Source organism: Aotus nancymaae, unplaced genomic scaffold (genome assembly GCF_030222135.1).
Source record: "Aotus nancymaae isolate 86718 unplaced genomic scaffold, 86718_ANA_hifiasm-v0.15.2.pri h1tg000004l, whole genome shotgun sequence".
In the NCBI taxonomy this organism is placed as follows: Eukaryota; Metazoa; Chordata; class Mammalia; order Primates; family Aotidae; genus Aotus; species Aotus nancymaae.
Window position 1 is genome coordinate 16282159 of NW_026988415.1, and position 25448 is coordinate 16307606.

Below are 25448 nucleotides of genomic sequence, written 5' to 3' on the forward strand. Positions count from 1 at the left end.
ATACTCCTGATCTCAGGTGATCCTCCTGCCTCAGCCTCCCGAAGTGCTGGGATTATAGGCTTGAGCCACCACACCCAGCCACCATTTAATTTTATAGTCAAAGTTTGTATAACTGAAGCTTCAAGCTGTATCAGGATGTCCAAATAAGTTCATTAATTCTGGAAGATTTTCTCCTAACAAGCAGAAAATCATCAGCATGGAATAATGACATCTTAAACCTATTAAATTAAAAATATCTTTATACTCACCCTGGAGCTTAAATATGTCAGCCAATAATAATTAAATACCACCCAAACGCTCACAATTTTCTGAGAAGAGAAAATTAGCTGGTTTTAAGATGACTGGAAGATAAATCAGACCATCAACATTCTATCATTCATATGAGAAATTTATATACTCACATTAAACACATCAGATCAACTGGAAAATTAGAGTAATTAAATGTTAGAGGGGAATGAATTTTATTAGAAGAGCAACAAAGACTTGACATACTGAGAGTGCTGCAAAGACCACATTCTAAAGACTCTCAAGAAAATGCAGACATACAAGACTGGAAGGTGTAATGAATGAACAGGTTCCCCGGAGTTCTTAGGAGTAAACAGGTGGAGTCCAAGGTATCCAGATTCTTAATGGGTAGATGGTTAGACCTGGAATATGCCAGCACACTGGAGAAGAGAACAGAAATATCATAAATGTTGACTTTACTTTTTTTTAATTAAAATTAAAAACCTTTTGAAGTTAGAAATATATATAAATGTCTTCAAATGTACAGATGGGTTTCTGATAAAGATCAACAGCCTTCTCTCCCATGTATCTCTCTCCCCTTCCACCCCCTTCATATTTGTTCTTAATTCTTCTGGCTATTTCTCTATCTCCATATACTATCTTTTTCTTTTCTTTTCTCTCTCTCTCTTTTTTTTTTTTTTTTGAGACGGAGTTTCGCTCTTGTTACCCAGGCTGGGGTGCATTGGCGCGATCTTGGCTCACCACAACCTCTGCCTCCTGGGTTCAGGCAATTCTCCTGCCTCAGCCTCCTGAGTAGCTGGGATTACAGGCACGCGTCACCATGCCCAGCTAATTTTTTGTATTTTTAGCAGAGACGGGGTTTCAGCATGTTGACCAGGATGGTCTCGATCTCTTGACCTCGTGATCCACCCGCCTCGGCCTCCCAAAGTGCTGGGATTACAGGCGTGAGCCACCGCGCCCAGCCCCTATTTTTTTTTTGACAGAGTCTTGCTCTTCTCATCCAGGCTAAAGTGCAATGGCACGATCTTGGCTCACTCCAACCTATGCCTCCCGAGTTCAAGTGATTCTCCTGCCTCGGCTTCCTGAGTAGTTGGAATTACAGGCGCCTGCCACCATGCCCAGCTAATTTTTATATTTTTAGTAGAGACGGGGTTTCGACATGTTGGCCAGGCTGATCTCGAATTCCTGACCTCATGATCTGCCCACCTGGCCTCCCAAAGTGCTGGGATTACAGGTATGAGTCTGGCCTCCATATACTGTCTGGACCATTATTTAAATTTTTATCTTAGGAGATCCTCTATTGTCTTTGCTGTAATAGTTCATGTACCCCACCCTCATCTTTCCTCTCGTCTCTTCTGCCAAAATTTATGTCACTACTAAGTTCTCTATTCGTTGCTTCTGCAACTTCAGCCACTGTACTTCAACTTCCGTCTCTTGTTGGGTCAAGACTACATGTTTACAAAGACATTGATTTTGCAATTCTCTCCTTCCCTTCACTTCTACCCCTTTCACATTCTGCCCTCTGCACTTTGCTTTTACATTTCATGGTTGCCAAGAGCACTCTTTCTTTTTTTATGATCCTTTTATTTTGTTGGAGTAAATCATTAAGTAAACTCCTATGAAACGCCATTTCTGAATTGACTTTTTGAAAATATATTTATTTAGAACTCACATTTGATTGATAGAATTCTAAGTTCAAACCCATAGTCCTATGATTATTTTCCTTCCTGTTTTCTTTCTTCTCTTTGTGGATCTTTTCTTACTCAGATATTGAGTCTACTGGACCAATCCTCTGTAATATTTATATTTCTTACATGTGTCTTTTTGATATTTTTCATTAATTTTCTGGGAATACATTTCCAAGATTGTGAGACTCATACTTCACTGGACACCTTTTTTTATGCCACAGTGGACTCCCCACCACCTCCATTCCCTGGGTCTTTCTAGGTCCCATTTTTTCCTCTTAAGCTTCTCATTCATAACTGTGACTCCAACCATGACGATAGTAGACAACGAAGTGTTTGTTTCTAATCCTCATATTTGTTCCCTAACAAATAAAAAATATTCCTTTTCCTTTCCTCTCTGTTGTCCTCCTTAATTTCTCATGAAAATGCGCCTTCTCCTTCTCTTGGAATGTCATTATGCAACATAAGGGACAATTAAATTCTTCCTTATAATTGTCAAAATATCATGTAAGTTGCCTTTCACAAACCAGACTTGGGCTTTGAGTAGAATTTACCATGTGAACTGTGCCACAGCTGATTTTTACACCATTTTCTCTGTAATCGGAATAAATAAGAGTAGTAAAAGGGTCACATGTTATTAAATGAGCCATTAAAAAACATCTAAAATAACAAATGGAAGAAGGGAGTGTGTTACTTGTGTAGGAGTCTCCCTATCAGAAAATTTTGAATTTTTAAACCTACAGCAAGCACTCTATTCATATGAGTTGCTAATTAGCTCATTCTTAATTAGCAGAATGCCTCCAAAATGATCGCCTTGATAATCCAAATAGTTTTTGCTTATTATATATAAAGAGGCTATTTAATTCAAGCTCTGCATCTAACTTTGCACCTTGAAATATATTGCATCCCTCTATTCCCACAAGTTCTTTAGAATTTTCCTGCAATGTTGTGTTTTGTGCTGATTGGAATCTCCAGATAATGGGCCCATCCAGCTTTCTACTTGCTGCAAGATTCCTGACACACTTAGCTCTACCTATTTCTCCTGCCTGGTAATTGACCAAAGCCTTCTGCCTAAACAGAGTTCTTATTGTCCGTGACTACAGGCAATGGGTAAATGAAAATATTTTTCCACCACTATTTAAACTATCTTGGGATGCTGAAAGCAAGGTTGAGATAAGGGTGAGGCTTCTGATCTTAGAGTTTGATATTAGAATTTAGCACTAGAAAGCATTGCTTTTGTTTTAGAGTGTAAGTTTATTTATTTATTTATTTAGCGAGACAAAGTTTCGCACAGTCACCCAGGCTGGAGTGCAGTGGTGTGATGTTGGCTCACTGCAACCTTTGCCTCCCAGGTTCAAGCGATTCTCCTGCCTCAGCCTCCCAACTAGCTGGGATTACAGGTGCCTGCTACCATGCCCAGCTAATTTTTGTATTTTTAGTAGAGATGGGGTTTCACTATGTTGACCAGGCTGGTCTCAAATTCTTGACCTCATGATTCGCCAGCCTTGGCCTCCCAAAGTGCTGGAATTACAGGCATGAGTCACCACGACTGGCCTATATTTTACTTTTTAGCATATCTTCTTGATATTTTATTTTATTTTTCGTTCCAACTTTCAGATTCAAGAGGTATATGTGCAGATTTGTTACATGAGTGAATTGAGTGTTGTGGAGGTTTTGTGTACCGATTACTCCATCATCCAGGTAATTAGCATAGTAATCGAATTTTTTGATCCTCACCCACCTTTCTCCCTCCACCCTGAAGTAGGCTGTGGTGTCTATTGTTCTCTTTGTGTCCACTGGTACTAAATGTTTAGCTCCCATTTATAAGTGAAAATATGTAGTATTTGTTTTTCTGTTCCTGTGTTAATTCGCTTAGGATAATAGCTTCTAGCTTCATCCATGTTGCTGCAAGGAACATGACTTCATTCCTTTTTACAGTTGCATAGTATTCTGTGGTATATATGTACTACATTTTCTTTATGCAGTTCACCATTGAGATTTATAAGCGTTTAGGCTGCTCCCATGTCTTTGCTGTTGAGGTGCTGCTTCTTTAAGGAACTGTTTCCCTTATCTATTTTTAAATTCATTGTTAATATAAACTGATCTTTTTAAAAAATTTTTACTTTTAAGTTTTGGGATACATGTGATGAACATACAGCTTTGTCACATAGGTATACATGTGCCATGGTGGTTTGCTGCAACTATCAACCCATTGTCTAGGTTTAAAGCCCCACATGGATTACGCTTTTGTCCTAATGCTCTCCTTCCCCTTCCCCCCGACCCACCCTGACAGGCTGTAGTGTATGATGTTCCCTGCCCTGCATCTATGTGTTCTCATTGTTCAGTTCTCACTTATGAGTGAGAACATGCAGTGGTTGGTTTTCTGTTCTTTTGCTGAGGATGATGGTTTCCAGCTTCATCCATGTCCCTGCAAAGGACATGAACTCATTCATTTTTATGGCTCCATAGTATTTCATGGAGCCATAAAATTTCTTTATCTCGTTATCACTGATGGGCATTTGGGTTGGTTCCAAGCCTTGCTATTGTAAATAGTGCTTCAATAAACATACATGTGCATATCCTTTGGGTATATGGCTAGTAATGGGATTGCTGGGTCAGATGGTATTTCTGGTTCTAGATCCTTGAGGAATTGCCACACTATCTTCCACAATGGTTGAACTAATTTTTACTCCCACTAGCAGTGTAAAAGCATTCCTATTTCTTCACATCCTCACCACCATCTGCTGTTTCCTGACTTTTTAATGATCGCCTTGTAACTGGCGTGAGATGGTATCTCATTGTAGTTTTGATTTGCATTTCTCTAATGACCAGCGATGATGAGCTTGCTTTCATATTTGTTGGACACATAAATATCTTCTTTTGAGAAGTGTCTGTTCATATCCTCCGTCCACTTTTTGATGGGGTTGTTTGCTCTTTTCTTGTAAATTTGTTGAAGTTAGTTGTAGATTCTGGATATGAGACCTTTGTCAGATGAATAGATTGCAAAATTTTTCTCCCATTCTGTAGGTTGCCTCTGTTCACTCTGATAGTTTCTTTTGCTGTGCAGAAGCTCTTTAGTTTAATTAGATCCCATTTGTTCATTTTGACTTTTGTTGCAATTGCATTTGGTGTTTTATTCATGAAGTCTTTGCCCATGCGTATGTCCTGAATGGTATTTCCTAGGTTTTCTTCTAGGGTTTTTATGGTTTGGGGTTTTAAATTTAAGTATTTAATCCATCTTGAGTTAATTTTTGTATAAGGTGTAAGGAAGGGATCCAGTTTTTGTTTTCTGCATATGGTTAGCCAGTTTTCCCAGCACCATTTATTAAATAGGGAATCCTTTCCCCATTGCTTGTTTTTGTCAGTTTTCTCAAGATCAGTTGGTTGTAGATGTGTGATGTTATTTCTGAGGCCTCTGTTCTGTTCCATTGGCCAATATATCTGTTTTGGTACTGGTACCATTGCTGTTTTGGTTACTGTAGCCTTGTAGTACAGTTTGAAGTCAGGTAGCGTGCTAATACCAGTTTTGTTCTCTTTTCCCTAAGATTGTCTTTGCTGTACGGGCTCTTTTTTGGTTCCATATTAAATTTAAAGTGGGTTTTTTCTAATTCTGTAAATAAAGTCACTAGTAGCTTGATAGGAATAACATTGAATCTGTAAATTACTTTGGACAGTATGGCCATTTTTACGATATTCTTCCTATCCATCAACATGGAATTTTTTTCCATTTGTTTGTGTCCTCTCTTACTTCCTTGAGCAGTGGTTTGTAGTTCTCCTTGAAGATGTCCTTCAATTCCCTTGTAAGTTGTATTCCTAGGTATTTTATTTTCTTTGTAGCAATTATGAATGGGAGTTCATTCATACTTGGCTCTCTGTTTGTCTGTTATTGGTGTATAGAAATGCTTGTGATTTTTGCACATTCATTTTGTATTATTGGTGTATAGGAATGCTTGTGAGTTTTGCACATTCATTTTGTATCCTGAGACTGCTGAAGTTGTTTAATCAGCTTAAGGAGTTTTTGGACTGAGACGGTGAGGTTTTCTAAATATACACTCATGTCTTCTGCAAACAGAGACAATTTGACATCCTCTCTTCCTGTTCGAATACCCTTTATTTCTTTCTCTTGCCTGATTGTCCCAGCCAGAACTTCCAATGCTATGTTGAATAGGAGTGGTGAGAGAGAGCATACTTGTCTTGTGCCAGTTTTCAAAGGGAATGCTTCCAGCTTTTGCCCATTCAGTATAATGTTGGCTATTGGTTTGTCATAAATAGCTCTTATTATTTTGAGATATGTTCCATCAGTACCTAGTTTATTGAGAGTTTTTAGTCTGAAGGCATGTTGAATTTCATCGAAGGCCTTTTCTGCATCCATTGAGATATTCATGTGGTTTTTGTCATTGGTTCTGTTTATGTGATAAATTGCATTTATTGATTTGCATATGCTGAACCAGCCTCGCATCCCAGGGATGAAGCCGACTTGATCGTGGTGGATAAGCTTTTTGATGTGCTGCTGGATTTGGTTTGCCAGTAATTTATGGGGATTTTTGCGTTGATGTTCATCAGGGATACTAGCCTGTTATTTTCTTTTTTGTTTTGTCTTTGCCAGGTTTTCAAATCAGGATGATGCTGGCCTCATGAAATGAGTTAGGGAGGATCACCTCTTTTTCTATTGTTTGGAATAGTTTCAGAAGGAATGGTACCAGTTCCTCTTTGTAACTGTGGTAGAATTTGGCTGTTAATCTGTCTGGTCCTGGGCTGCTTTTTGGTTGGTAGGCTATTAATTACTACCTCAGTTTCAGAACTTGTTAGTGGTCCATTCAGGCATACGACTTCTTCCTGTTTTAGTATTGGGAGGATGTTTGAGTCCAGGAATTTATCCATTTCTTCTAGATTTTCTAGTTTATTGGTGTAGATATGTTTATAGTATTCTCTGATGGTAGTTTGTATTTCTGTGGGATCAGTGATAATATCCCCTTTATTACTTTTTATTGTGTCTATTTGATTCTTCTCTCTCTTCTTTATCAGTCTGACTAGCAGTCTATCTATTTTGTTAATCTTTTTGAAAAACCAGCTCCTGGATTCATTGATTTTTTTTTTTTGAAGGGTTTTGTGTGTCTCTATCTCCTTTCGTTCTGCTCTGATGTTAGTTATTTCTTGTCTTCTGCTAGCTTTTGAATTGGTCTATTCTTGTGTCTCTAGTTCTTTTAATTGTGATGTTAGGGTGTTGATTTTAGATCTTTCCTGCTTTCTCCTGTGGGCATTTAGTGCTATAAATTTCCCTCTTAATAATGCTTTAGCTGTGTCCCAGAGATTCTTGTATGTTGTGTCTTTGTTCACATTGGTTTCAAAGAACCTTGTTGTTTCTGCCTTAATTTAATTATTTACCCAGTAGTCATTCAGGAGTAGATTGTTCAATTTCTATGTAGTTGTGTGTTTTTGAGTGAGTTTCTTAATCCTGAGTTCTAATTTGATGGCACTGTGGTCTGAGAGGCTGTTTGTTATGATTTGCGTTCTTTCTTTTTTTCTTTCTTTTTTTTTTTTTTTGCTGAGCAGTGTTTTACTTCCAATTATGTGGTCAATTTTAGAATAAGTGCGATGTGGTGCTGAGAAGAATGTATATTCTGTTGATTTGGTGTGGAGAGTTCTGTAGATGTCTATTAGGTCCGCTTGGTCCAGAGCTGAGTTCAAGTCCTGAATATCCTTGTTAATTTTCTGTCTTGTTGATCTAATATTGACAGTGAAATGATATCATATGAAATGCTCAGTTAAAACCAGAGATGGCAGAAAGAGAGGAAAGAAAAAAGAGGCTGGGCATAGTGGCTCACACTGTAATCCCAGCACTTTGGGAGGTCAAGGCAGGTGGATCACTTGAGATCAGGAATTCGAGAGCAGCCTGGCCAACATGGTGAAACCCTGTCTCTACTAAAAATACAAAAATTAGCCAGGCATGCTGGCAGATGCCTGTAATCCAAGCTACTAGGGAGGCTGAGGTGGGAGGATTGTTTGAGCCCAGGAGGCAGAAATTGCAGTGAGACAAGTCAAGATCATGCCACTGCACTTCAGCTTGGGTAACAAAAAGAAAAAAGAAAGAAAAAGAACAATGAATTGAAAATGGTTACCAACATAGTAGTTACTAATCCATCTATATCAATAATCACTTTAAATGTGAATTGTATGAATATGTAGATTAAAAAACTGTCAAAGTTGATGAAAAACTAAGGTCCAGAATATATGCCATCTAAAAGAAACCCCCTTTAAATATAAAGATTCAAGCACTTCATAAAGAAAGAGATGGAAGAAGGGAAATCAAAATAAATCTGGAGTAGCTATATTATTTTCAGACAGAGCAAACTTCAGACCATGGAAATTTTTCAGGGATAAAAGTGGGCATTGCATAATGATAAAAGGGGTCAATTCACCAGTAAGACATAACAATCCTTAATGTGTGTGCATCTAACAACCGTTTGTTGAAATATGTAAGGCAAAAGTTGATAGAACTGCAAGAAGAATAGAAAGACCCCCACTATTTATACTTTGACATTTTAACACACCTCTTTAATTAAAAGATCAAGCAGGCAGAAAATCAGTAATGTATGCTTGACTCGAACAACACCATAAATCAACTTGATCTAATTGACATTTATAGATTACTTTGACAAAGCAGAGAATACATATTCTCAAGCTCACATGGAACATTCATCATTAGAGAACAGGTTCTGGTCCATGTGAAACACCTAAACAAATCTAAAAGAATATAAATCATGTAAAGTATATTCTCAGACCTTAATGAAATTAAAATTAAAATAACAGAAAGATGATTGTAAAGTCCCAAAACATTTGCTGGTTAAACGGCAGAGTTTTGTGTAACAGCTGGGTCAACAACAAAGTATATAGAGAAATTAGAAAGTATTTTAAGCTAAACAATAGTGAAAATACAGCTTACCAAAATCTGAAGGGATGTAGCAAAAGCAATGCTTAGAGGAAAATGTATAGTATTAAATCCATATACTAGAAAAGAAGAAAGATCTTAAATCGATTAGTTTAGCTTATTCTTTAGGAAACTAGAGAAAGAAGAAAATTTAACCCTAAAGCAAAATAAGAAAAAGAGACAATAAGAATTAGAGGGGAAACCATTGAAATTAAAAATAGGAAAGCAATAGAGAATGAGAAAATCAACAAAACCAAAATCTGGTTCTTTGGAAAGCTATGTAAAATCAGCAAAATTCTAGCAAGACTAACAAATAAAACAAAGACACTAATTACTAATACAAGAAATGAAAGAGAGAGGTCATTACTACAGATCCTGTGGTGTATTAGTTTCAGTCTTAGAAAATCTAAAACTTTCTAAAACAATAAAGTCTATTTAAAATGTCAAAACTTTTTTATACCTAATGCATGTGGGGCTTAAAACCTAGATGATGCATTGATGGGTGCAGGAAACCACCATGGCACATGTATACCTATGTAACAAACCTGCACGTTCTGCACATATATCCCAGAACTTCAAGTAAAATTTAAAACAATTAAAACTCTTTAAATTAATAGTGATTGATCAGGAGTTTGCTGAAGCATAGAGGTGTCTATGTAGATGATACAGTGCATGCAAAGGCTGAGCTCATAAAATATTTTGTTTAGTTTGTGTATCAGTGTCTAGCGTGCTATGGCTGCAAGGGATAGTAGAAGAAAGACCCCAGAGAGCTTGGCCTACTTAGCCAGACCTGTGAATGCATTTGGGGGGCATGTTTAATTGGCACTCACGAGTCTTACAAGCTCTGTTGAATATATGGGTATCCACAAGAATTTAAGTGAAATTTCTCAAGGTGAAACTGACTTGCCTTTTATTTTCCCTTAAGAGGAAATGGGCCTTTGGTAGTCAGTAAAAGGAAGAAAGATTGAATATAATGACGACAACCATAATAGCAGCTGATAGTGAACAGTGCCTGTCGTTTGTTTTTTCAGCTGCCTTATGCCAAGGTTTTTTGAGCAAATAACTTTTGAATGGCTTTTAAAATTTATGTTAAGGATAACTCACCTGAGGTATACCTTATGATTGTAATTTCAAATGCTGAATTCCTGTCCCAAATCTCTGCCTGTGAGTCACAGGGCTGCTAGTCTAGCTTCTCACAAAGAGAAGTGCCCTATTTGGCTCTTCCTAGGAATCTCTAGCTTTGAGTTTTCAGAAAATAAAATCATATGGGTCACAAAGGAGTGGGGATGGGGAATGTCAAGGGGTCCACAGATAAGAAGAAGGAAAAGGGCCAAACCAATTGTCATCATATCTTCTCTATTAGCAGCCAGGGATTGTGAGAGAGAAGAGTTAGAAAACGGGAGGGCTCAGATATTTGGGGAGGAGGGTTCAGATGTCCACAGTTTGATGTACCTGAACTAATACTGCCAAGATTTATTTGGTACTTTGAAAAATTTGCTATCAAAGACTACTGGGCACTTACTTATGTTCTACATGGGCAATGTCTTTAATAGATCACTGCAGGACCCTGATTATACCCCTTTGGCTTATTATATTCTTTGGATTATTTCCACGTAGAAAGAACAAGTATCACTGGAACGAAATAATCATACTCACTCCCAGCCCCAAAGGGCATTATCTCTGTTACAGACTGAATTGTATTTTCCTCTAAAATTTATATTTTGAAGCTCTAGCCCCCAATATGACTGTATTTGGAGATAGAGTTTTTAGGAGGTAATTACAGTTAAATGAAGTCATAAAGGTAGGCTTCTAATCTGATAGGATTGGTGGCCTTACGAGAAGAGAGAGATCTCTTTCTCTTCCTGTATGTACATACACACCAAGGAAAGGCCACAAGAAGACAAATGACCACATCTGCAAGCCAGGAAGAGAGGCCTCACCAGAAACTAGACCTTGCTGGCTCAGTTTTTTGGACTTTGCAGCCTCCAGAACTGTGTGAAAATGTGTTGCTGTCATTTAGGCAACCCAGTCTTTGGTATTTGTTATGGCAACCTGAGCTGACTATGACATCTTCCATCTTTTCTCTAGCCCTGGAGGATCATTAGAGGCAACAGCTACAAATAAATTCCGTGTGTGGGAGCTTGATGTTTACAATTGTTTAAAGGGCGATTTGACTTGTCTCTTTGTCTCTTTGTGTTTTAATAGCAGAATGGCATTTCACATAATTTAACTCCATGGCTGACTCTATTCTGGGTCTGCCGAAGGGGGTTTGCATTCCTTGCTTGTGATTTCCATCGCCTGACACCTAATGTAATGACTTCCACTGCAAGGGCCATCACTGTGTCTATGCAGCTCTAATCTCATTGGCAACCTTCTGAGAGCTGGGATGTCCCATTGAATCAGAAAACTAGTGCTGTATATAATTAATTACATCCCTTTCTCCAACCCCAGCAACTGTTATACATCACTTCTCCTAAAACTAAGTGAAAGAAATATTTTTTCCCACTTACTTTTCAGTAAGTGCAGACAGCCACTTTAAGTTTTTTTTTTTCATTTAAAGTATTCATGAGCATGTTTCTGTTGAAAATTTCAGATGCATTCTTTTAAGGATGTAATTAGTACCTGAGCTCCCTAACTAGCTACCGTATTTCAGGTCAGTCACTGTAACTGGAGTTCTAGTCATCTGCATTTAAGCAGCAACCATCTCTGTGATTGTTCTCTATAATAGATCTTTTAGCTGATAAATAGTACATGTAATTTTACTATCAACACTGCAGTTCATTGACAGTACCTAAGAACCAGTTATTCTGTGGGTTAGGCTGATTTGATAGCCATATGGGGTAATAGAATATGGGACTGGATTTTGAGGGCAGGGTTTGCTATGATTATTTAGGTTGTATCATTAGGCATTATTACACCAAATAATTTATCCAAATGGATGGTCTTCAATTTTCAAGTCACTCAGATTTTGAGTGACTGATAAATTAAGAGAATTAGCTTCATTATGGGGAGTGAGAAGAAAAAAAGTACATCAGAAGCTTGGAAAAGGCCAGAATCTTAAAACTAGCTAAGCCCATAATGCATTCCAGTGAATTGTTAAGATGCTATTATTATGTTAAGAAGTCCTCTGCTTTCCTATAAAGGTCTCTGAGAGTATTTTCTTTTGGCCATTAAGCAGAGCTAGGCAAACCAGACAGCAATTGTGACTTGAATGCTCAGTGCCGTAAAACTATTATGTGAATCCATTTCAGTTTAGGTATGGAAGATGATGGTGCCTCAGTGCTGTTTGCATCATTAAAACTCAGGAGGGAAAATGTAGAGTGAGTGGAAAAGAGGAAGGTGAAAAAATTAATTGGAGCTGTGAGACCAATGACACTCCTATCCGGTCAAGCCCCATCTACAGTTAAATAATTAAATGCTGTCTAGAGGACTCTGAATGAGTCACTTCTTAAGAATCTCTGAAAGGCTGTTAACCTTTCGCCATATGTAGGAAGCATAGCCCCTGGAACATATTCTGACTCTATGTACTAGAAAATAGAAATCAGTAAATTGGATTCAGTAAATTCCAGGATTAGGCAGACATTCTTAGAGCTTATCCAGGAGAGTTTAGTTACTGCAATAACAAATACCCTCATTTCCCAAACTCTCTTCTCTAGCCCAGCACGAGTCCTTGTACTTTCTGACTTTTGTGCTGTTTCCTCTGGAATGTGCCCTCCCAGCCTTTCACTTATTCAGTAAAAAAGCTTAGTCAAATGCTAAGGTAGACTGAAAAAAGGAGACTGTACTCATATCCCATCATCACCAAGAATTCTTAAATCCTTACATTTACCAACCTAAGAGAGCTCCCTGCTTTGTGGCCTGTGGCCATGCAAGATTTACTTACGTCTCGAAAAGAACACTAACTTGGCTCCTGAATTTTCACATTAAAAAATTAATCCTATACTCTTTGCTTGTCTCAGGTATGAATCTGTTTTATATCAGAAGGGAATATTAGCCCTTTATACCTAAAAACAAAAACAAAACAGAGTCTCACTATGTTGCCCAGACTGGATGGAGTGCAGTGGTGTGATCTCAGCTCACTGCCACCTCTGTCTCTTGGGTTCAAGCGATTATCCTGCCTCAGCCTCCTGAGTAGCTGGGATTACAGGCATGTACCACCATGCCCAGATAATTTTCATATTTTTGGTAGAGACATGGTTTCACCATGTTGGCCAGACTGGTCTCAAACTCCCGATCTCAAGTAATCCACCCGCCTTGGCCTCCCAAAGTGCTGGGATTACAGGTGTGAGCAACCGTGCCCAACCCTCTGTACTTTTTCTATTCATATTTTAAGAAGACATGAGCTCATACTATATTCATGGTTAATATCCTGATTTCTTAACATTATACTCAGTCATGGGCTTCTTAGAATAATGGTATATTCTGAAATGAATACTATATACAAGGTATATGAGTGGGGTCATTTTTGATTGAAGGTGTCAGAAAAACAATTTGAAGTAGCTTTTAAGTAAGAAAAGGAATTTGTGCCATGTTACTGATAAATTATTTGGTGACACTTAGTTTCACATATAGTATTTTTTCCCCAGCTCTGCTTTCTCTGGTTTTCTGAGTCTTGGCTCTTTCCTCACACAGAAAGATGCCTTTTTAATGTGGCAGTAGGAGACAGCTACCAGCCATCTCACCCCAATCCCCATCTACATTATAAAGAGAGACCTTCCAACTGGACGGGAGGTCTCATTTTCCCCACATGACTTGGATGCCCTGTTGTCCTACGATGGGCAGGCACCATTCTGATTGCCTGCTGACTCACAAAATCAACAGAAGTCTACTATATTCTATTCCTATTTGTCTGGTAGGGGACTTTTGGCCCCGTTCCCTGGCCATGTGGAAAGGGCCTAATTCCCGACAAAGGTAGCCCTTCCTCCCCTGCAGGGAGGGGCCCTTATCTCATTCCATCCAGGCCCGGCCCGAGACCAGCAACCTTCCCGCCCGGCCGGTCACTGAACCAATCGCCATCCACCCCATCAGCTCTCCCGTAACCTCGCCTCCCACAAACTCCCGCCCGGCAGGTTTCCTGCCTAGCAACCAACCTGGCCAATCACTACCCGCCAGGTCAACTCCCCCTAGCCTATCACTACCTGCCAGATCAGCTCTCCCGCCGCCCCAGGCCCTCTGCCCCTATAAAACAGATTGAACAAAGAAAGCGCGCGCAATTCCTCCCTGCCCGCCGGAGTCGCCCGGAGATCCCAATAAAGTCGGTACTGGTCACCACGCTTCCTGCCTCGTGTCGGTCGAGCGCCTGCCTGCCTCCGTGGGTCGGGGTCCCACAACCGGGGTCGCACATCTGGTGCCGAAACCCGGGAGGTTCAGGCTTCTGGGCTCTCCACAGCCCCCCTCCCCCGGCGACCCCTCTGGATCTGGCTGATCTACACTCTGAGTAAGGTAGGACCGATTTTATTACTCTTTCCCTGCCTTACCTTCCCTTCCCCGTGGGGTGCACGGCAGTCCCTCCCAACTCCTACTCCACGGATCTCTCGCCAAGCGCCAGCCGGCCCGAGTATGATCCTCCAACCAGGCTCCAGGAGCCTTTTGGAAGCGCCAGACAGGGGACGCCCTCTCTGACTCTTCCTCTCTCCAATTCTCCGGGTATTTGTAGTGTTTGGGGGACGCCTCGTCCTACATTTACTCTCTCCAATTCTCCGGGTATTTGTAGTGTTTGGGGGACGCCTCTTCCTACATTTACTCGGTAGTTGGCAGGGAACCACTGCCGCGCCACCCATGGGGAACGCAGAGTCCAAAATACCCCTTAACACTCCTCTTGGGTGTTTGTTGCGAAATTTTTCCAAATTGGGATACTCGCAAACCTTGAGGCAAAAGAAACTTATTTCCTTGTCTCAAGTGGCATGGCCTCAGTACCAGCTCGATAACCAGTCACATTGGCCCCCGACTGGCACTTTCAATTTCAACATCCTTCGTGATCTTGATAATTTCTGCCGCCGCACTGGCAAAGAACGTGAGGTGCCTTATGTGCAGGCTTTTTGGGATCTCCGTACCCACCCGGACCTTTGTTCCACTTGCTCTACTCATCAGGTTCTTTTAGCCCAGGTCCCTTGCAACACCTCCTCCACCATCTCCATTACCTCTCCCCCGCCTTACTCAACACAGGAAGAGCTGCCTGAACATCTGTCTCCTCCCCCCGCACTTCCTGCCTCAGAGGCCTCGCCTCGCCCTTCCCCAACTCCCTCTGCACTTCCTGCCTCAGAGGCCTCGCCTCGCCCTTCCCCCACTCCCTCCGTGCCTCCTCCTTTGGAGACCGCACCCTGCCTTACCTCCCCGGTAGCAGCCCACACTCGCTCACATCAGCCCACCCTCCTGGCTCCGCTTCGAGAGGTGGCCGGGGCGGAAGGTTTGGTTAGGGTACACGTTCCTTTCTCCCTTCAAGATCTAGCACAAATAGAAAAGTGCTTAGAATCCTTTTCCGCCGATCCATCTACATACATAAAAGAGTTTAAGTACCTCACTCAAGCTTATGACCTCACCTGGCATGACATTAGGGTCATCTGCACCTCTACCCTAACGGCCGAGGAACACGAGCGTATTCTGGCTGCCGCCCAACACCAGGCGGACAAAGATCATGCCATAGACAATAAAATTCCTTTAGGCCCTGAAGTTGTCCCCAATGAGGACCCGCGGTGGGATTATCAGGCAGGATGGGGCTCTGATATACCCAGGCGGGACCGCATGATACGGTACCTCCTTCGGGGAATGGAGGCCGTATCGAGCAAGGTAGTCAATTATGATAAATTAAGAGAGGTCACCCAATTCCCAGATGAAAATCCCGCTCTTTTCCTAGGCCGCCTACAAGAAGCTCTAGTCCAATATACTCGACTAGACCGTATATCCCAAAATGATGGCCGTACCACGCCCTTAAGATGGCAGCCGCTTCTCGCTCTTAGCTTTCTCTTCCACCTAAGATGGTGGCTGTACCACACCCTTAAGCTGGTGGCCGCCTTACACTTTTAATCCTATCCTGTGCCTCACCCTTAAGATGGTGGCCGCCCTACACTTTTAATCCTATCCTGTGCCTCGCCCTTAAGATGGTGGCTGCTTTATACTTTTAATCCTATCCTTCTTTCTTTCTGCCTAATTCCAATGCCACGGTCCTAGCTTCCCATTTCACTTCCCAGTCTGCCCCCGATATCAGGAAGAAACTAAAAAAGGTAGAGGAGGGTCCGGAAACCCCCATACAAGACCTGGTAAACATGGCCTTTAAAGTTTTTAATGCCAGGGAGGACACAGCTGAGGCAGCCCGCCAAGCCCGAATGAAGCAGAAGGTCACCTTGCTTGCTGCCGCCCTGAGGCCGACAGGAAACCCAAAGCCAGGGAACCCAAAGCTAAAAAGCAACTCCTGTCCTCCTCCTGGAGCATGCTTTAAGTGTGGCAAGGAGGGACACTGGTCCTCGACCTGCCCCCAGCCTCATCCGCCCACTAAGCCTTGCCCTATTTGCCAGTTCATGGGACACTGGAAGTCGGACTGCCCCAACTTGCCCAGGGTCCCGGCCCCTCCAGGTCGGCGCACTGGACAGCAGGGGGCAGCCGCTGGGAGCCTGGAACCTGGTCACGCAACCCAAGACCCAGGCACCCAGAATTCCCCGTTCCTGGAATTACTGGGGCTGTTGGACGAATAGTGGGGCCCTGGCTCCCCAACTCCGGTTACCCTTGCCGAGCCCAGGGTTATACTCAAGGTAGCGGGTAAAAGTGTCTCCTTCTTGCTCGACACGGGGGCTACCTATTCTGTGCTCCCCACTTTTTCTGGACAAATCATTCCTTCCCAGGTCTCTATTATGGGGATTGACGGAACTCCTAGCACTCCAGGCCAAACCTTGCCACTTACATGCTCATATGGCCCTACCCAGTTTACTCACTCCTTCTTGGTAATTCCATCTTGCCCGGTGCCTTTACTGGGCTGAGATATCCTCTCCAAACTAAACGCCAGCATTGCCTTCTCCCCAACCGTTCAGGGTGATTTCCTCTTACTGGCCTATGCTCCCGAACATCCACAATCCGTAGACAGTCTACGTGCCCTCCTCCCCGAGGTTAATCCCCAGGTCTGGAATATAGACAGTCCCACGGTGGCAACACACCACCAACCCATTAAAATCCTCCTCCAAGAACACTCCCCTAGGTTCCTTTGCCGTCCTCAATTCCCCATCTCTAAGGCTCACCGCATTGGCCTCAGACCCATCATTGAGCGGCTTAAAAGCCGTGGCCTCTTAATCCCTATAAACTCCCCCTGTAACACCCCTATCCTTCCTGTCCGCAAACCTTCAGGGCAGTATAGGTTAGTCCAGGACTTACGTCTTGTCAATGTGGCAGTTATTCCCATACACCCAGTTGTTCCCAACCCCTACACATTACTCTCACACATCCCCCCGGACACTGCCTACTTCTCGGTGTTAGACCTTAAAGATGCATTCTTCACCATTCCTCTTGACCCAAGCTCATACTTCATCTTTGCCTTCACCTGGGAAGATCCCCTTACGGGAATCTCCCAGCAACTCGCGTGGACGGTCCTCCCTTAGGGGTTTCGGGACAGACCCCACTTGTTCGGACAGGCACTAGCCCATGACTACTCAATTGTGACCTTACACCCTCGTCAGTTCTCCAATATGTGGACGACCTGCTAGTTTGTTCCCCCAACCGCCCCGAGTGTATACGGGCCACCACTGCTCTCCTGAACTTTCTAGGGGGCAAGGGGTACCGGGTGTCCCCTAGTAAGGCCCAAATAGCCTCATCCTCAGTCACCTACTTGGGGTTACAGTTAACGCCCGGGAAAAAGTCCATCACGGTTGATCGGCTACAGGCTTTTAAAACTCTCCAGCCCCCGCAGTCAGCCCAGGAAATACTCTCCTTTTTGGGCTTGGTTGGGTTTTTCCACCACTGGGTACCTAATTATGCGGCCCTAGCCAAACCTCTGTATCAGGCTGCATCTGACACCCCCACGGGACCGCTCTCTTCCCAGGGCATGGTTACCCAGGCCTTCTGAACACAAGCAGTACCGATATCTTTTAACCATTGTGGATACCTTTTCAGGCTGGATTGAGGCTTACCCTACCGCGTCTGAGTCTGCAGAAACAGTTACCACCCATCTAATCCAGGACATCATACCTCGCTTTGGACTCCCAGCCACCATCCAGTCTGATAACGGTCCGGCCTTTGTCTCCAAAGTTACTAACGCTGTCTCTACCGCCCTAGGAATCCAGTGGAAATTACACACCGCCTACCACCCACAGTCCTCCAGTAAGGTAGAGCGGGCCAATGGCCTCATCAAAGAGCAGCTAACGAAACTCATGCTAGAACTTCGCCAGTCTTGGGTAACCTTGCTTCCCATTGCCCTCGCCTGACTAAGAGCAGCCCCTCGGGGCCCCTCACAGCTCAGCCCGTTTGAGCTGCTGTACGGCCATCCTTTCCTGCTCTCAACCCCTCCACCTCCCGACGCCGCTCCCTTAGGAGGGTACCTCCCCTATTTTACCCTTCTCCGGAGTCTCCTCCGTGAACACGCTAACGCCTCTCTTCCCCAGCCTACCCAGCCATCTGAACAATCCCAAAAGGTGTCCCCAGGGGACTCAGTCCTTGTTAAATCCTTGTCCCCAAAACCTCTCACTCCAAGGTGGGAAGGCCCATACACGGTCATCCTCACCACCCCTTTTGCCATCAAAATAGGTGAAGTCCCGTCTTGGATTCACCTTTCTTGGGTAAAAAAGGCTCCCCATGGAACCCTCTCAAGTTGGAAGGCTGTTCCTATTGGCCCTCTATCTGTCAAACTTACCAGGGCATAGTGGTCGCACCCCTTACATATGGAGGTTCTACCTAACTGAAAACTATACCAAAACCTCCTTCATTTGTGACACTCCCCCATACAGCCACAATAGTCTTCAGCTGATGCCACAACGTGGTGGTCTTCCTCTATGTATGCCCTCTTATCCCCGTTCATCGGGCGCCTGGTAATCGTCTGTTTAATTTTACTCATTGCTCCTTGTTTCCTGCAGTACCTGCAGCAGCGCTTCCAGGAGCTTACACGTGTTACCATTCACCAGATGATGCTCCAGCCAATGCCTAACCTCCATCGGCTGGAATATCACCATACTCCTCTCCAGACAGCCTAAACTCCTACCTCCACCCTTTCGCCACCCCAAAGTCAGCAGGAAGTAGCCAGAAGGACAGCCGCCGCCCCTTTTCCCTCTTTAAGGAGTTGGGAATGTCTGGTAGGGGACTTTTGGCCCCGTTCCCTGGCCATGGGGAAAGGGCCTAATTCCCGACAAAGGTAGCCCTTCCTCCCCTGCAGGGAGGGGCCCTTATCTCATTCCATCCAGGCCCGGCCCGAGACCAGCAACCTTCCCACCCGGCCTGTCACTGAACCAATCGCCATCCACCCCATCAGCTCTCCCGTAACCTCGCCTCCCACAAACTCCCGCCCGGCAGGTTTCCTGCCTAGCAACCAACCTGGCCAATCACTACCCGCCAGGTCAACTCCCCCTAGCCTATCACTACCTGCCAGATCAGCTCTCCCGCCGCCCCAGGCCCTCTGCCCCTATAAAACAGATTGAACAAAGAAAGCGCGCGCAATTCCTCCCTGCCCGCCGGAGTCGCCCGGAGATCCCAATAAAGTCGGTACTGGTCACCACGCTTCCTGCCTCGTGTCGGTCGAGTGCCTGCCTGCCTCCGTGGGTCGGGGTCCCACAACCGGGGTCGCACACTATTCTGCTCAGCACTCTTCAGACTCTTCTTGAAATGCACATGGCAGTCCCACTTCTTTTCCTGGGGCTCTTTGTTATACAACTTCCTGGCTGGAATCACAAACATACTCATTCTCTTTCCAACTGAAAATAACCAAAGAACAATCAAGTTGATGTTCTCAGTGATATCTGTGGGGAACTTCTTTCCGGAATTGTGGAATTAGTTATGTGAATAGACTTCAATAGGAATAAAAATCCAATTTTAATTTTGTCCACCTTTTTGGTAGTCACAAACACATTCACTCCCTTTCCTGCATTTTAAAGTGGTTCTTCAAATGGTTTTTAAGCCCTGTAAACATTGAGACCCACTTAGATGCCATTCGTGATCTGAATGTCAAGTCTCCATTTCCACTTACGTGGGCTGCCTGAACTCTCTAAGTATGTAACTGATTGTCTACTGTAATCTCTCTTGAATTCAGACTCCACTATCATAAATCAATTTTTCACCTTTTATCTCTGGGGCCACATCTTGGATTCAGTAAATTCCATATTCTCGTGACTTTGGACTACATCCATAAGAACATTAACTGCTATTACACCATTCTTCATGCTTTTCTACTGCCTTACTCTTACTGATATTGATCACTCTTTTCTACAGTTTGATTTCTGTTATTTGCCAGTGTGTCATTATGTGTCAAAATCCTATCTGTTTCATACTATAAGCAAACCTTGAATGTAAAATAGAGACTTAAACAGAATATCAGTCAGGAAGCAATTCACTGCAAGGAATTCTAGTGACTTAAGTAGGAGTTTAATTTTTTAATTGTTTCACATAACAACTGTATCTATCTTGGGCTGCCAGAATTTCTATTTAAGGCTACTTCTCTAAATTAATATGGAATTAATGATTAAAACTAAGTACAGAATCATTTAGGCATGTTGACTTTGAAGTAAGAAAAGATTTTACTGCATGTAACCCCAACTACAGGCTCTTAATCAGATAAGAGTTTGTTTAACTATTATTACCACAGAAAATGTGTTGACAGTAAATTCCTTCTTTGTATAGTAGCTCCACATCATTAAGAGTCAATGCTCTAGTGATCCTTCATTTTACCTTGCCATCATGAACTTGCTAGCTTTCCAGTTCAACTAATGTAAAATAACGTTTCTTTTCAACTTTTAGTCTTAAACCTCATCCTAGGCTTTCAACTTCTAGTAACAAAACACAGCTACAATAGCTTAAATAAGTATGGTGGTTATTGCAGTGACTCAATGGCATATTCAAGGAACAGTGTTCTTAAGTATTTTCACTCTTCATTTCTGGTTGCATTTCATCTTTATACTTCTTGTCTCATGAGCCTAGGAAGGCTTCCTTATTTTAGTCATCTTCTTTATACTTGTCTCATGGCACTGTATTTCCTTATTCCAGCTGTCATATATATATTCAGCCAGTGAAAAGGAAAAAAGTGAATGTCAAATGGCAAAATGGGTCCTTCTAGATGTGTCTGTTGAGATGGCTGCGCTCAGGCGAGTAGAGCTGCAGTGACCTCTGGTGTGGCTGAGGAAGACCTGAGGAGGCACCCACAGGCTAGTGGGAGGAGAGCATAAGGCTCAAAATGGAAAATCATGAATCCAATAATAACCAGGAAAACATTTTTGAAATCATAAACAGAAAAATTAACCAGCTTCCAGAAGCAGAAAGGAATCTACTTGAAAATGGATCAGTTTATGTTGGATTAAATGCTGCTCTCTGTGGCCTCATAGGAAACAGTCTTTTTTGACGTGTCTTGAATGTGACAAAGGCTCGTATAGTTTCTGCCTTACCAATGGCAGTGCTCCCTTTCTTTACAACAGAAGTAACTTACAGAGGTTTTGTAAATTTTCCTTTGATAACAGGTGATTTGAATTGCGAAACCTGTACCGCAACACGTAGTGGACTGGTTGGTCTTCTTGTTGGTGGTCTATACCCTGTTTTCTTAGCTTTACCTATAAATGGTAGCCTAGCAGCCAGGTATGAAACAGCTCTGTTACCAAACAAAGGGAGCATCTTATGTTACTGGGTTAGAGTTTCTAAGCCTGTCTTTAGAAAGATGTTATTTCCTATTCTGCTCCAGACTGTGTTTTCAGCATACCTTGGGTCTAAACAATATAAAATACTTATAAAGGCCCTTCACTTACCTGAACCTGGCCAAGAAACTCACTGATTTTAAACAAATATGTACAAAAAAATAAAATAGTAAAAACAGAAAAAAAAAAGACGTATCTGTCCTTTATCAGGCCAAGAAACTCAGTAGACTTCTGTTCCTGTTGGTTGACAGCTGTGTCATATGTCCTCCATACCCTAGAATGGGGATGGGAAAGGGAAATGCTGTGGACAGGGGCTTGGGTCAGCAAACCTTTAGTACCTGCCAAATGGAGTCAGATATCACAACAGATTTTCTGGAATTGTCAAGGTACTAAGCTATGCCTAGAGTCACCTCATTTTATAGATCTTAGATCTGTATTGTCAAATATGATAGCTACTAGCTGCTTGTAACTATTTAAATTAAAAATTAAGTAAAACTCAGATTCTTACTCTCATTAGTCATATTCAAGCATTCAATAGCCACATATGGCTTGTGGCTACCACATTAACAGTATAGATATAGTACTTTTCTGTCACTGTGTAAAGTTCTGTTGCACAGTGCTGTACTAGATAAAATATGGTCAGTGAAAGAACAGAGTTAATTTACAGTTCTCAGAGCTTGCTGGCAGCAAAGCAGACACCAAGCATGTGATCTTCTGATGTTTGATCAATATTCTTTTAAGTAGATAACACGGCTTCTTAAATATTTTTGTCTCCTGCTTAATATTATTGCTTCTTTTTCTTTTTAAATATACCTTTATAGTTTGTTCTGTGCTCTAGTGAATATGATTGGCTAAAAGTACATAACAATTTGTGGTGTTTTCAATCACTGAGCTACTTAATATTACAATATAATGAAGACCTAAGTGGTCACAAATAAGTTATTTGAGACTAGTTAAGAATTGTGGTGACAATGAAGTAATCTGTTCTGGCCTTAATTCTGGTTTCGTTTTTATGATGGCTAAAATGCATTGCCTCTTTAAGAAATCAGATGGTAAAATTGAGTTTTCTAAAAGAGAGTGGGAGGAACAGCTGGAGGCCCAAAGTATTGCTCACCTCTTAGAAAGCTTTTGAGATCCTCAGCATAGAGCAGGGCTAGTGTGGGAGAAGTGCAGAAGCAAAGATGTTCATAAGAGTAATAAAAAGGAGAAAGGCTTTTATCACCTACAGTCTATGTAATATCAAGCTGTAAATGGAAACACCTGGTTTAAAGTGTGTGCAAATAGCCTTGGTGACGGGGGCAAAAGAGGTTAGTTAGAAAAAAAAAGGAATATTAGAAGTCAGAGATAAAGAGTGCTCCGTGTATTTGAATTTCTTCTCTTTTTTTGGTCATAATTTATTTAAGTGGGCTATTTTATGAATAGTAAATGGGAAATGTTAAACTGTTTTATTATTTATATAAAAGTACATGCACACATAATCTGGTTTATTGCTGCTATTCTTGACTTCTTAAAAATTAAGCTGTTTCACCTATGCTGCCTGAAGTAGACATCATTGATCACCTTGTGGCTATAGCTAGAGGTGAAAGTGTTTCAGAGGAGTAAGCATCATCCTCTCATACCTGGCCTTCATTTCTGACTCCTTTTGTATAACGAATAAAACCTTAGCAGTAAAAACCAAATACTTGGTGACAACCCAGTCTACTACCGTAGTTAGAACATGTTCAATATTTTTGACCATTGATCTCATTTTTTTCATACAAAGAAATTTAACCTTTCATGTAACTCATTTCCCTGGTCCAGTCAGTCTCTGTATATGTCTCTGTGCATGTTTTTCAAGCCCTCAGGAAGGAAGTAAATAGCTAGCATAATCATCTATAGGTTGAGAAGACCTTGGTTTCTTCTAGAGATGTGTTTTGTTTTCATATATCCAGAAAACACAAATGGAAATTGTGTATCTTAGGAAAATACAGTACAGATAATCAGCGGAGAATCTGATCTGAGTTCACTCCCTAGCTATGAGGATGTGTACTTTAACAGTCTATGTACTGATATTGAAAGAATGTGAGAAAATTAGCTTTGTGCCCTTAAACAAGTAATTTATCCATAAGCTTATTTTTCTCACTTGGAAATGAGGAGCGTGGACAAGTTTTTTGCGTATGTGTGGCCCAAGTTTCATTATTCTGTGGGAAATATCCCTGCCTTAGTATTTGGAAATCATTAAATGTGTAACCCCTCTGCATACATGAGAAAGTACACTAGAAATTGCTGAAAACAACTGCAGTAGAAAATGCCCAGTACAACTCATCATCTCTTCCCATGAGAAAATTGCAAGTTCTCATGAATTCTGACCCTCATTAGGAGGCACTGAGTAAATCAATGTATTTTTGATCAAGCTGCTCACATGAATCTTTTCTCTCCATCTGTGTCTTTCCCTATATGGTGAGTGACATGTCCAGCACCTCCTCGGAGAAGTAAGCATAGGTGGTTCACCAAATTCCAATGGTGTTTTGCTTAATGGAGCAAAAACAAGTGGCCTTTAAAGAATGCAACTGTTTCACTATGTTGTTGGTTTTAAAATAGCACCTGCTCCAGGGTATGAATGTTCTGTCACATGTGCTCTCATGTGTTCAGTCAAATGCATGAAAAAGTAAAATCCATGAAGGAGTAATTATGAAAATAGGGATCTACTAACAAAGCTGAATCCCCTTCAGTGGCTCCAAAGTCAAACCCCATAATAAGAGCTGTATAATTACACTATGCCTTTCATTTCCAAACCAGTCGTTTCATTTAACCCCATGAATTAATTACTTGATAATTAACAGTTATTGTTTGGGCATGTTGAATACTGGCTCTTCAAAATATCACCAGGATAACCTGTTGCCAAGACAAAGCTACCCGAATTTACGGTTTAGCAGTGTAAGGGGGAACTCTACCTTGACAAAATCTGATAGCAGTTTAGGAAGGGAAAGGCAGTGCCAGGATATTGAGACTTTAAAGTCTGGCTTAATGGGAGGGGGGAATTGATTAAGATTAGGTAAAGATGATGATGTAATGGTTTAAAATTGGTGAGTATGGAAAAATGGATTGGAAGGGAAGAAATTCAGAAAGTCTCAGGGTACAAAGTTGATACTTTCTGTCTTGGTCTGTTTGGTCTGCCATAACGAAATATCACTAACTGGGTGGCTTTTAAACAATGAAAATTTATTTCTCACAGTTCTGGAGACTGGGAAGTTCGAGGTCAAGGTGCCAGCAGATTTGGTGTCTAGTAAGGGCACTCTTCTTCATTCATAGATGCTGTGTAATCACATGGTGAAAGGGGCTAACTAGTTACCTGTGGTCTCCTTAATAAGGACACTAATTCCGTCATAAGGCCTCTGCCCTCATGACCTAATCACCTCCCCAAAATCACACCTCCTTCCACCATCACTTTGGGGTTAGGATTTCAACATTTGAATATGGGGAGAAGGTGGAATAAGCATTCAGTCCATTGCACATTCTATTGAAGAGTTGCTGGAATGAGCAGCAAAGCTATTTGCGATTTGTATCTTCCTGGGCAAGAGTCTCATGGAATAGTAAAGTAATATTGATGAATATAGTGTAACAGTAGACTCATGTTAATGAAGAAAGTAAACTGTGTTGTGGTAGATGGTTTGCTTCTCAGCACCTATGTACTAGGGGAAATACATATGCCCTGCTGCTCTTCAAGTACTTATGTATTTTAAAATTCACAGAGGCAAAGGGCAAGAATTGAAGGAATAGACATACTATTAGCTTGGGAGAATGGTG

General features: G+C 41.9%; 1 protein-coding gene across 1 annotated transcript; it reads left to right on the forward strand.

Annotated features, from left to right (window-relative positions):
- The first annotated feature begins 21116 nt into the window (after positions 1-21116).
- On the forward strand, positions 21117-21831 carry LOC110569453 (transmembrane protein 126A-like). Its single transcript, XM_064384386.1, has one exon. It carries the CDS (start codon positions 21422-21424, stop codon positions 21797-21799), a length of 378 nt encoding a protein of 125 aa, XP_064240456.1. The 5' UTR covers positions 21117-21421; the 3' UTR covers positions 21800-21831.
- Positions 21832-25448: the final 3617 nt, after the last annotated feature.